This window comes from Anolis carolinensis, chromosome 1 (assembly GCF_035594765.1).
Source record: "Anolis carolinensis isolate JA03-04 chromosome 1, rAnoCar3.1.pri, whole genome shotgun sequence".
NCBI lineage: Eukaryota > Metazoa > Chordata > Lepidosauria > Squamata > Dactyloidae > Anolis > Anolis carolinensis.
Window position 1 is genome coordinate 117,957,888 of NC_085841.1, and position 11,589 is coordinate 117,969,476.

The 11,589-nt window shown below is 42.2% G+C and overlaps 1 protein-coding gene across 2 annotated transcripts; it reads right to left on the bottom strand.

The window, feature by feature from the left end:
- Window positions 1–300: 300 nt before the first annotated feature.
- Window positions 301–11,231, bottom strand: tpbg (trophoblast glycoprotein). 2 transcript variants are annotated; one of them, XM_003215690.4, is made up of 3 exons: window positions 11,139–11,231; window positions 6,193–7,669; window positions 301–657 (listed from the first exon to the last, which is right to left on the bottom strand). In XM_003215690.4, exons 2-3 carry the CDS (start codon window positions 7,317–7,319, stop codon window positions 654–656), a joined length of 1,131 nt encoding a protein of 376 aa, XP_003215738.3. In that variant the 5' UTR covers window positions 7,320–7,669; window positions 11,139–11,231; the 3' UTR covers window positions 301–653. The 2 variants fall into 2 exon arrangements, with proteins under 2 accessions (XP_003215738.3, XP_016853721.2); XM_016998232.2 differs by lacking the exon at window positions 301–657 and having other exon boundaries at window positions 5,763–7,669.
- Between the last annotated feature and the right edge of the window lie 358 nt (window positions 11,232–11,589).

The following is an 11,589-nucleotide window of genomic DNA, read 5'->3' on the forward strand; positions in this document are numbered from 1 at the left end:
CTTTCTCCCCTGCTCTCGACAACATTCTCAATTCTCATCATTACAGTTTTATTGTATACTACTCAATCTTCAAGACAGTTGCCCCATTCCAAATCCGTAGATTTTATGTCATGGATTCAACCATCCATGGCGATAATCCATTTTAATACATCATTTTGTATAACGAGATGTGGGTGCCTAAGGATTTTGGTATTCATGGGGTATTCATGGAATCAAACCTCAGCAGATACCAAAGGCCCACTGTAATTGCAGATTCATTACAACTTCTAACATTTGAATGAAAAACAATAGCAAAACCAAAACCAAACCAAAGGTTTCTTTTATTTTGTGCAAAAGCTCAGAGATATGTTATTACAAATGAATCCACTACACACCAGGTCACGCAACAAGTCAATGATAGTGACAGAGTGTTGTCTAAATCAAGTAAATAACTGTTTCAGTTAAGCAGGTTAGAGGCCTCATAGTTGACAAGGACACTGTCAAGGCCACCGTTATGATGGTAAATAATCTTTTTTTTAAAAAAAAAAAATCAGCTCAGCCTTGCTTCTGTGCTATACAAAGAGACTCAGAAGCTTGGGATTGCAAATGTTCTCTTACCCAATCTTATTTTCCTTCCTCACATGCACAGAGTTATTGTTGTAGCTTGAGAGCATTCAACTGCCGAAGAAAGAGAAGAAGAAAAAAGCATTAAGTTAGGTTGTGATCCCACCACCAGCTTTGACTGAGTTCCTTAAATGTCATGACTTAAGAGGAACTTAAAACAAAATGTATAAACATCGAGCAGCAGCCAAGCCAACAGCTTATCCAGTTTGTTGGCAATGGATCAGGGACAAAGGGGGTGGGGTGAGGATCAAATTTTAAGCGGGAGGTTAAAAAAATAGAGAACTTGCATATTGCTAGCTCATGATGAGTTCTTATTAAGAGCCTACAGACATGAGGGTTTTCTTTCTCTCTCTCTCTCAGGGAATACCTAGGCAGGGAGGAAACTGTAGGAAAGTTATTAAAATAAAGATGTGGATGTAATGGCTTGAACGCTGTTGGTGAGCAGCTATGCCAGGTGGTGAAAGGAGGAAAAAAAGCAAAACAACAGAGGAAGATGTAATATGTTCAGAGCCAGCAGGATTTGTCTGCCTTCTATTCTTCTCTATTCTGGGAGTTGGAAGACGTTCTAGGGTTGAGCTCCGGACAACTGCTGCATCTAAATGCAGCTGCTTTATTCGGTATCTGCTATTGGAGCCATCGACCGAGCATCTGAACAATAATTATGTGGGCACAATTAGTGCTCTAGGAAAGAAACAAAGTTGGGGGAAATCGCTGGGAGTACGCAAATTGCAGATGATCAGGTCTGGAAAAGACTGTAGCTCCACAAAAGAGCTGATACTTTTCATGTAAAAAGGTGTTGAGTGCAACTGCTTACAAACAAAAAACAAACAAAAAAAAACCCCACACAAAACTGACAGGATAGAAAAATAACTACAAAAACCACACCTTGCAGGGATGGGAAAAAACTCAGTGTGGAAAATGGATTAACTTAAGATAAACCAACTACCAATGTCTTCTATCCCTCTACTACTGTTTCCTAAGAACACAATGTAACTAAATATAGCCTGGGACATCATGATAGGTCTTTTGAATTTTATTCAGTGGTTTCTCTTCACTTGCCACCATCACTAGATTAAAATGGGGGTAGTGTCACATTTTAAAAAGGGGGAGCATATGGTTTGAAACATAAAAGCAAGAACATCACTTTGTTTTGGACAGCATTTCTGAGAGCCTAATAAAAATGGAGCACACCTCTGTAACAGTGTGTGGACTCCCTAATGTGACTCAAGTTTTGCGCAAAAATATTCATTTGTGCTGTAAAAAGCAAGTGGAGAAATGGTTGTATGTACTGTCCAAAGAATAACTGGTACTGCCAACCCCGTACCCCATCATGAAATAGATCTCTATCTATTGAGTTTGGGTGGATGGTATTTACAGCACCATAGGAAAAGGACTGCCACATTTCCTAACTATAGGATTCCATTTAACCTGTTATCCTAGCAAAATAATTTATCTTGGCAAAGCAACCCACAAAAGCAGGTCACAGTATAGCAGATTTAACAAGTTTAGTTTAAAGAACTGGTAATTTTTTAAAGAAAATCACAAAATGATTTATCAAATTCCTTAAGTTGCCCCGAACACCTGCAGGTTATTAATATACCTGCTCATGGATTGGCAACTATAAACATGGAATCTATCTCTTTCCTATTGCAAATACCTTAGGAGTGAACATATATTAAGGACATGTATTAGGAATGCTGATGCCATGCACAGCAGCGGTGCTTTTCCATATGACAATTAACAAATGAGTCTGATTTCTTTAATGCATTTTATCTCATCTATGTGGTATAGAGGTTTGACAAAAGACTTTACAAAAACACAACTCCCTTGCCTGTTTGACATTACACATCTTATAAACCTCTCTAAGCTCTGTCACCTGTCAAAGAAACATTCACCGTGTCACACCATGCTGAGCAGCATTGGCAAAAACAAGCTCCAGAGGGGGAAAAAGACATAAATAAATCATTTCTAACTGTACTCTGAGGGAAAACTATAAACAGCTTTTTCAGGAATTCTACTCTGTATATTATCATTCTGTTTTACAATGAGATAACAAAGCTCTCTGTGGCACAATATAAAAATATATACTAAGCTGTATAAAATATTAGTCTAACGACTATTTCTCAAAACACTTCTGGGGACGATGCTATAAACAAATGCCTCACACATTAAGAAAAGAACAGCAAAACAACAGACAGGACTTTGTTGTAAAACAAAAGTGAACACTTTTTTAAAAACCCGAAACAAACATTTTAGATTATTTCCAAAGACTAGTATCATTTAAACCTGGCAGGTATTAGCACAAGAGCAATATTTATTCATTAGAAAGTGTACATTTGCTGAGCGTTTTAATGAAAGACTATTTAATTCCAAGCCGTCCAATCACACATGCATACTACACTATTCAAAGCTTTCGTTCAGCAAGGGGATGTTTCACTGTATTTATTTTTAACATCTGCTTACAGATACATTTGTTTGCCTGGTACATGTTTTACATAGAACAATCTAAAGTTCACATTGCATTCTTGCTAGGAGTGCAAAGACTGGAATGAAAAACCAATTGGCATCGGTTACTCTCTGCAAATGAAAATATCAGTGCAGGAATTAATAACAAAGCACAGCAAAACCTGGAATTATAAGCAGCGCAATATTTTTGGAAATCCTATAAAACAACTAATATCTTCAACACTATTCTTAATATTATCTTGAATTGGGTCTTGCTGCACTGAAACATTAAATGGCTCATACTGTGTATAACGGAAATATTTATATTAGAATCAGAACAAAGTGAAGACAGGGACGATAAGCACAGCCATAGCTTTAGAACTAAAGCATACCTTTAGCATAGACCCAATTTTCTTAAAAGATGGTGTAGATTCTAAAATAAAAAAATGTACTAGTCAGGAAAAGCAGAAGGTTAGGTGTGCCTAGCATGAGATTGGGAAGTATCATGGCCACTGAAAATGATGGCAGCTATAAAGTTTTACAGAAGTTTGCAATTTTTTTCGTGTCAGGAATGACTTGAGAAACTGCAAGTTGCTTCTGATGTGAGAAAATTGACCGTCTGTAAGGATGTTGCCCAGGGGATGCCCGGATGTTTGACCATCCTGTAGGAGACTTCTCTCATGTCCCCGCATGGAGCTGGAGGTGACAGACGGGAGCTCACCCTGCTCCCCGGATTTGAATTACCAACCTTTCGGTCAGCAATCCTGCCTGCACCATTGTGCCACTGGGGGCATCAGTTTGCAATATAAACACTAGGAACAGTGCCACTGGAGTACTGACACTGTTTTTCACACTACCATGCACTGCTGTCTTATGTTGCGACAGTAAGTTATAGTTTCGGACCTATTACGCAGCTTACCCAAAATTGATAAAGCAGCTTAATCTGTTAAGAATTCTGTTAAGAGGTGATTGGCTTCACAGTTTAGATATTTAAATTTGCTTGTAAGAACAATATATTCACTAGGTATCCAGTGCCATCACAATGGCTGCAGCAAAGAAAATGTGATGTGATTTTTAGTTATTTTCTTTATAAAAGTGTGTAACACAAGTCACATACAGCTGTAGCTATGCATAGATTAAAAGCACACTTAAACCTGTCTCTATAAAATACCATATCTTGAGTAGATTTGAGGTCTTCTGTATACACTGCATATATTTACAGAATGAAAATTTAACGTGAACGTTTAGATTGTAAATGATCACATCACCAAAGAAACCTAAGCATGTTTACTCAAAACTTTGGCCTTATGTACATCAGAGGAAGCAGTAGACTGGGTTTTTGAGCTATTTCAGACTTCAGGCTGTGGGGCAGGTTCACAAGGCTGAATGCTCACAAGGTTGAAAACAAAGATATAAACAACTATTCTACCCCCAAAACATAGAAAATTAGCATGCTGAGGGTGATGCTGAACTAGACGGCACTCTTCTCAACATGGCTGTTTTGTACAGGAACATGTTCACTCATGTGAGCCTTCCATCCCATCACGAAGATGTAGCATCCGTACTTTACAAGTCCATCTTTTGTTTGTGAAGACGAAGACCAACAACACATTCATGCATTCCATGCACATTCGGGAGGAAGCCATCACATCAAGAAAACATGGATAAAGTTGCCAAGAAAGAATGAAGTTAAGCTATGTTTGCACTTTATAGCCACAACCTATTAGTGCATGTCAAGTGTGATCCACTCAAGGATAATCACATTTTAAGGCTAGCTGACTTGAAAAGAAGAGAATTAACCATGCATATAATTATCTCACACTAAAATGCCTGGAACTTTAGGATTGCTGGAGTAAACTGAACTCACTGGAACTTGTTTTTGAGTAAATATATTCAGATTAAATAACATTGGACAGATCATGCCTATTACTTGGTAGTAAGGCCCGCCGACAACAGTATCTCCTTTAAGAATTGTCCATTGAGAAATACAGCAGCAATTTAATAGATCTTCATCTATACACTTAATGGCATTGCTAGATACAGAATATGAAAAATGACACTGTATAATGAAAAACATGGTCATTCACATGCAATTTAATAGACAATTAAATGCAATTAAATTTAATTTAATCAGAATAGCTTTTTATCTTGATAGTCTCTCTGAGAGATAATCTACATTGGCAAAGATGCTCTCAAGCAAACATCTTCATAAATGGAATATTTTTATCACATTAGCAACTATGTTAATTCTATATTGTGCTTCATTTTCAGAATAGTATATTAAAATAGCTAACTTCAGTGAAACAGATTTTCTTGTAAGAACATTTAGTGAATTAGTTCACAGTTCAAACTCAGTTCATAGAGAATTTTATACAGTTTATTATTCCTTTTCCATTAAAAAATCCTGTTTTCATGTAAATTGCAAGTGTGTGTGTACCTTTTACTAATAGTAAAAACAGTACTGAGGTCATCAGTTTCCCCGTGCTGTGTAAAATTGTAAAACATTTGCATGCTTGCATTTAATTTTTTCCCTTTCTACAAAGTTTTTAAAGGTGAGTTCTGAATACATATATAGTCTATAGAAGTTTTTGCCCTGTGTCTGCACAAAAAAACGGGTACAGATACATAAAACATTTATCACCCTCAAAATGTGAGGAAGTCTTTGTTGAATGGTACTTCTTAATATGCATACCTTCATGGTTTAGGAACATCAGTAAGAAGATAAAAATATCCCTTTATTATTGTTTTTTATGCTGACAAATCTCCAAGCAAGGACTGGTAGCAACTTGTAAAGCAAACAGGCAGGGAGACATAAACGCAATAGGTTTTTTTGTTTAAATAAACAGCCTTTTATCATGCACAGCTGACTGTGGGCAATAATAATCATAACCATCACTGCAAAGACAACGTGTGCATTTTGTGGCATAGGTAGGCATAATTCTCTGCACAGCACAGGTAAGTCTGTGATGTTTCTAAAGTGTGACAAGGGATAGTACTAGCAAGCATGTGGGGGAATAAAGCTAATTGTCTACATCTCATGCACGGCTATTGTGCACTGGGCCTGCCTTTCTCCACAGAGAGCTTCTTCAGACATCTGAATTGGAGCTCAGGTGTGTCAGCCTGGGATCGGCGTTGATCTCATACCTGTAGTGATATCCCTCCATGTGATCTCTACAGGCGTCCCTGATATTGTAGATCCACTTTTTGATCCCTTTTCGGTTCAAGTATAAAACCAGGAGGAAAATGGCACCAATGAGAGCCAAAACTATCCCGAGGAAGACATAAGAAGTCTGCAGCTGAGTCAGGTCATCTGTTGGCTCGGGGCAATTCAGGCCTGAGAGGTCAAGGCTCACCAAGGAGCTGTTCTGCATCTCTTCAGGAGAAGAGCACTTGATAGACCCTTTGGCCTCCACCAGGTTGCTTTCCTTCAGCCAGTTCACCATGTCCTCAATGTTACAGTCACAGACCCAGGGATTGTGGCTGAGGTTAAGCCTGGAGAGCCAAGGGAGGCTGTGGAGCTGCACAAGCGTGCTGTTCCTCAGGCACTTGAGGGAGTTGTCCCCAAGGTTGAAGCTCTGCAGCTGGCGGAGGCCCCAGAGGGAGACGTTGTGCAAGCCCACCAGGGAGTTGTTGTGCACATCCAGCTGCCGCAGGTTGGGCAGCATGGAGAAGATGCTGGTCGGCAAATAAACCAGATTGTTATTCGAGAGGTCGAGGTGCGTCAAGTTCAGGAGGGTTCCCTTTTGGAGCAGTTCAGCAACAACTGCCACCTGGCTGGCATTGTAGAGGGAGTTGCGTAGGTTCAGCTCCTCCAAGGAGCTGCTGCTGGCATTGCCAAAGGCTCTGGGACTGATCCAGACAAGAGCATTGTCACTCAGGTCCAGGCGCTTCAAGCCCGGCAGCCCAGCAAAAGCCTCAGCATCCACCGTCTCCAGCAGATTGCCACTCAGGTTGAGGCTGATCAGCTCCAGGTGGGGCTCGGAGAGGAAGGTGCCCGACACAAGGTGCCGGATGCGGTTGCCAGTGAGGAAGAGGTTCTGGACGTATCGAGGCAGGTTCTGCGGGACCTCGGTCAGATTCTTGTTGATGCACTTCACTGTCCTGGCTGTCTCAGAGCATTCGCAAGCCCGGGGGCAATTGACCGGTTGTTGAGTCAAAACCCAGCCTGAGAAGATGAGCAGGAGCAAGAGGAGCAGTTCAAGCCACTCGGCTCCTTTCCTTTCCCTGGTTGGTGTGGGGGGTGCAGAGCCCCAAATAGAGCACCCCAGCATCACCGCCTCTCCCAGGAGACGCACTCACACAGCTTCTCCTGCCAGGTGCTCCCTCTGATTTCCCGGATCAGCTGCGATGGTAGTGCCGGCCTCAGGCTGAGGAGGTAAGAGATAGAAAGGCGGGAAAGAGGGGTTCGCTTCTGGGTGCATCCAATGTCGCTGAGAAAAGGAAGGAGCTAAGGAAGCCCTTCCCTTCCTCTCCAGCAGAGACCACCTTAATATGGTAGCAGCAGCACCAAAGATGCAGATGGGAACTCCTCCCAAAGTGTCCAGAGCACTCCCTTCTTGTGTTTTCCCCACCCTTGCAATCTTGAGGTCCTTCTTTTCCGCCTTCTCAAATCCAGACACCTCTGAAAGGAGAAAAAAATAAGAAGGATAGAAACCACAGAAGCAACTCACATCACACTCAAAGCAAACCAGTCTGTATCCTCAGGCTTATTCCATTCTTGCTCCTTCTCTAACACAAATCCACACTCCTCAAGGTCATTCCTCTCTTGAAGGGCATGCCTGCCAAGCCAAAAAAAAAAAAAACTCTCCCCAAGTAGAACAACCACTCATTTGGGGTTGACTGCATCAATAGGAGTATAGTGTCTACACCAAGAGAAGTAATAGTACCACTCCTCTATTCTGTGTTGGTCAGACCTCACCTGGAATACTGTGTTCAGTAAAGTGCACTACACTGACATGCTGGAACGTGTCCAGAGAAGGGTGACTAAAATAGTCAAAAGTCTGGAGGCCAAGCACTTTGAGGAGTGACTTAGGGAGATGGACATGCTTAGCTTGGAGAAGAGAAGGGTGAGAGCCATGTTTAAATATTCAAAAGACAAGAGCAAACTTGTTTTCTGCTGTTCCAGAGGCTAAGACATGGAGAGTAGATTCAACCTACAGGAAAAGAGATTCCACCTAAACATTAGGAAGAACTTGCTGATGGTAAGAGCTGTTAGGCAATGGAATATGCTGCTGCCTTGGAACATGGTGGAGCCCCTTTGTCCAGAGGTTTTTAAGCAGAGGCTGTATATTGTTGCACTATTGAGTGCTTTTGTGAGCTGCCCCAAATCCCTTCGGGGAGATGGTGGTGGGATACAAATAACGTTTTATTATTATATATTATTATTATCTGTGGGGAGTGTTTTTATTTCCTTCATGGCAGAGGGTTGGACTGGATGCCTTTGGGGAAGATATTCCAACTTTCTCTGTGTCCCACCACGCTGCCTGAGAAATAAACTGGTTTGGATTATCCTGCTCTTTCTGCCTTGCAAAAGAGATCTGGTCCATTTCTAGCAGCCTACTGACATCTGATGAACTCCTCCAGGAGCATGACCTTTCCCTTCATTCCTTTTTCTTTCTCTATCTCTGAGTAAGAGAACTTCCATCCAATAAAACGCCTCTATGGACTAAAACAGTTTCTTCTCTGAATTCTTGATTTTAGAGACACACAGGATTGAAGTCCCCTTTCTTGTCTTGCTAGGCACCTGGCTGTCCCTTGTTGAAAACATTGTGTTAAAGTCACCTTTCTTTGGACCAGTATAGCCGATGTCTTATACAGTTGCTAGTATTTCTTTACTATCCACACACACAAATGTTTGCAGCCAGAACTCAAGACTGCATCTATTTCATACAAAACACCCCAATCATCCTTGCTCACAAGGCATTTCAAAGTCATAATATCACAGACATTCCATTGACTTTTGGACACACATTGGCAACAAATGGACACATACAATTCAATCTGTAAACATCATAATTCTTACTCATTGTCAATGCCCTCTTCAACTTTACTGCAAACCAAGAATAAAAATAATCTTGAAATATTTATCCCTTTCCATTCCAAGTTCAGTTGTGGATTTTAATCCTTCTTTTAAGTTTTAGGGAATCTACTGTGTAGATGCACTTTTAGTTTTGTCCAAGTTTTGTCCAAGTTCAGATATTTTCTGTTGGCAGGCAGGATAACAAAAAGTGCCAAGATGCCAATATGTTAAAATATATTTGCAGTTCTCTATTGGCTCTCCCCACACACAACAATCTGAATGTCCAGACTGTATACATCAGAAACGCTTCCGCTCTTGTATCCCTTGAATAGGAAAATAAGATGCCTAGAAACCAATGTCTTTGAAAATGCTCTGCTCAATCCATACAGAATCCATCCTTGCATTCTCTTTACCAAACTCTTTCAAGGAATTTCAAGCCCATATGGACTTTGAGGATTAGAGCAGAAAACCTACTGCTACTCACCCGAAAGCAGGCATGGGCAAACTTCGGCTCTCCAGGTGTTTCGTACTTCAACTCCCACAATTTCTAAGAGCCGGTAAGCTGGCTGAAATTTCTGGGAGTTGAAGTCCGAAACACCTGGAGAGCCGAAGTTTGCCCATGCCTGATCTAGAGATTCAAATGTATTTTCATAAAGAAATTTCCCTTCTACATTTTACTGGCAGCAAATTTACATCATTTATTATTTCTATTTATTGCTCCCTGAAGGCAGCTAACAATCACACACATTGATCAATTTTAAGCTAAGCTGAGTCAGCCCTGGTTGGTACTTGAATGGAGGACCACCGTGACTACAGAGATGCTGTAGCCTCGATTTCAGAAGGAGGAACTGGCAAAACCACTGCTGAGTATTCCTCGCCTAAGAAAGCCCTGTAGGATCCACGCTGCCAAGATACATGCACAGACAGACATACACAGAACAATGCACTCTGGCAAGTTTTCACATGCGCTTGAGTGTTGCAAAAGTGGAAATCCCCACCCCTTGCTTTATAATGACCGTACTGGGTTGCTGAGAGTTTTCCGGGCTGTATGGCCATGTTCCAGAAGCATTCTCTCCTGACGTTTTGCCTGGCAGGCATCCTCAGATGTTGTGAAGTCTGTTGGAAACTAGGCAAGAGGGGTTTATATATCTATGGAATGTCCAGGGTGGGAAAAAGAACTCTTTGTCTGTTGGAGGCAAGTGTGAATGCTGCAACTGGCCACCTTGATTAGTATTGAAAAGCCTTTCAGCTTCAAATCCTGGCTGATTCCTGCCTGGGGGGTCCATTGTTGGGAGGTGTTAGCTGGCCCTGATTGTTTCTTGTCTGGAATTCCCATTTTCTGAGTGTTGTTCTTTATTTACTGGCCTGATTTTAGAGAGTTTTTTTAAAATACTGGGAGCCAGATTTTGTTCATTTTCAAGGTTTCCTCCTTTCTGTTGAATTTGCCCACACACGTGGGGATTTCAATGGCATCTCTGTGTAGTCTGACATAGTGGTTGTTTGAGTGGTCCAGCATTTCTGCGTTCTCAAAAAAGATGCTGTTAATTGCAACATTCACACTTGCCTCCAACAAATAAAGTTCTTTCTCACATCCTGGACCTTTCACAGATATATAAACCTCATCTGCCTAGTTTCCAATATACCTCACAACCTCTGGGGACGCTTGCCATAGATGTGGGCAAAACGTCAGGAGAGAATGCTTCTGCAACAGCCCGGAAAACTCACAGCAACCCAGTGATTCCGGCCATGAAAGCCTTCGACAACACACAGCATGTAGTTTGACGCTACTTTAACTGCCTTGACTCAAGGCTATGGGATCCTGGGCGGCTGTAGGGCTGGGAAGGCTAAAGACCTTGTCAAAGTACAATCGCCTGGATCTCATAGCTTTGATCCAGAGCAGTTCAAGTGTGGCTCAAGTGCCTTTATTCTGCAGTGTAGATGCACGCCAGCTACTTGCAAGGAAGGGGGACTCTGGGATTGGAGGGGGGCGTGGGTTTGGAGCCCCGAGGCAAAAGCCGGACCCCCTTCCTTCCCTCCCTCCCTCCTTCCTTCTCTATTTCCTCCTCCTCACCTGGCCTCCTCCTCCTCCGCCTCCTCCTCGTCCGGTCCCAGGCAAACTCCGGCGCCGAGTGAAAAGAGCGCGTGGCGCATGCAACAACTTTCCCTGCCTCCCTGTGCTGGTCCTTTGTCCCGCCTCCCCGCCCAGAGCAGCCAATGGCAGCCGTCGACGAGCCTTAAGGACCCCGCCTCCCCGGGCAGCTGGCGCCCTCGCGCCTGGGATGCACAGAGAGCGCCTTGGCTGGCCTCCCTCCGCTCCAGCCGGGCATGCAGCTCCACTGTAATAATAATAATAATAATACCCCTGACCTCACAATCGTGTTAAAAAACAAAGTATGGATTATCCATGTTGCAATCCCAGGGGACAGCAGGATTGAGGAGAAACAACTGGAAAAGCTGACACGATATGAGGATTTAAAGATCGAACTGCAAAGACTCTGGCACAAGCCAGTCAAGGTGGTCCC

What these genes read in the sequence shown, in the direction of transcription:
- tpbg (XM_016998232.2), bottom strand. Translation starts at nt 7,319, where the DNA reads ATGCTGGGGTGCTCTATTTGGGGCTCTGCACCCCCCACACCAACCAGG.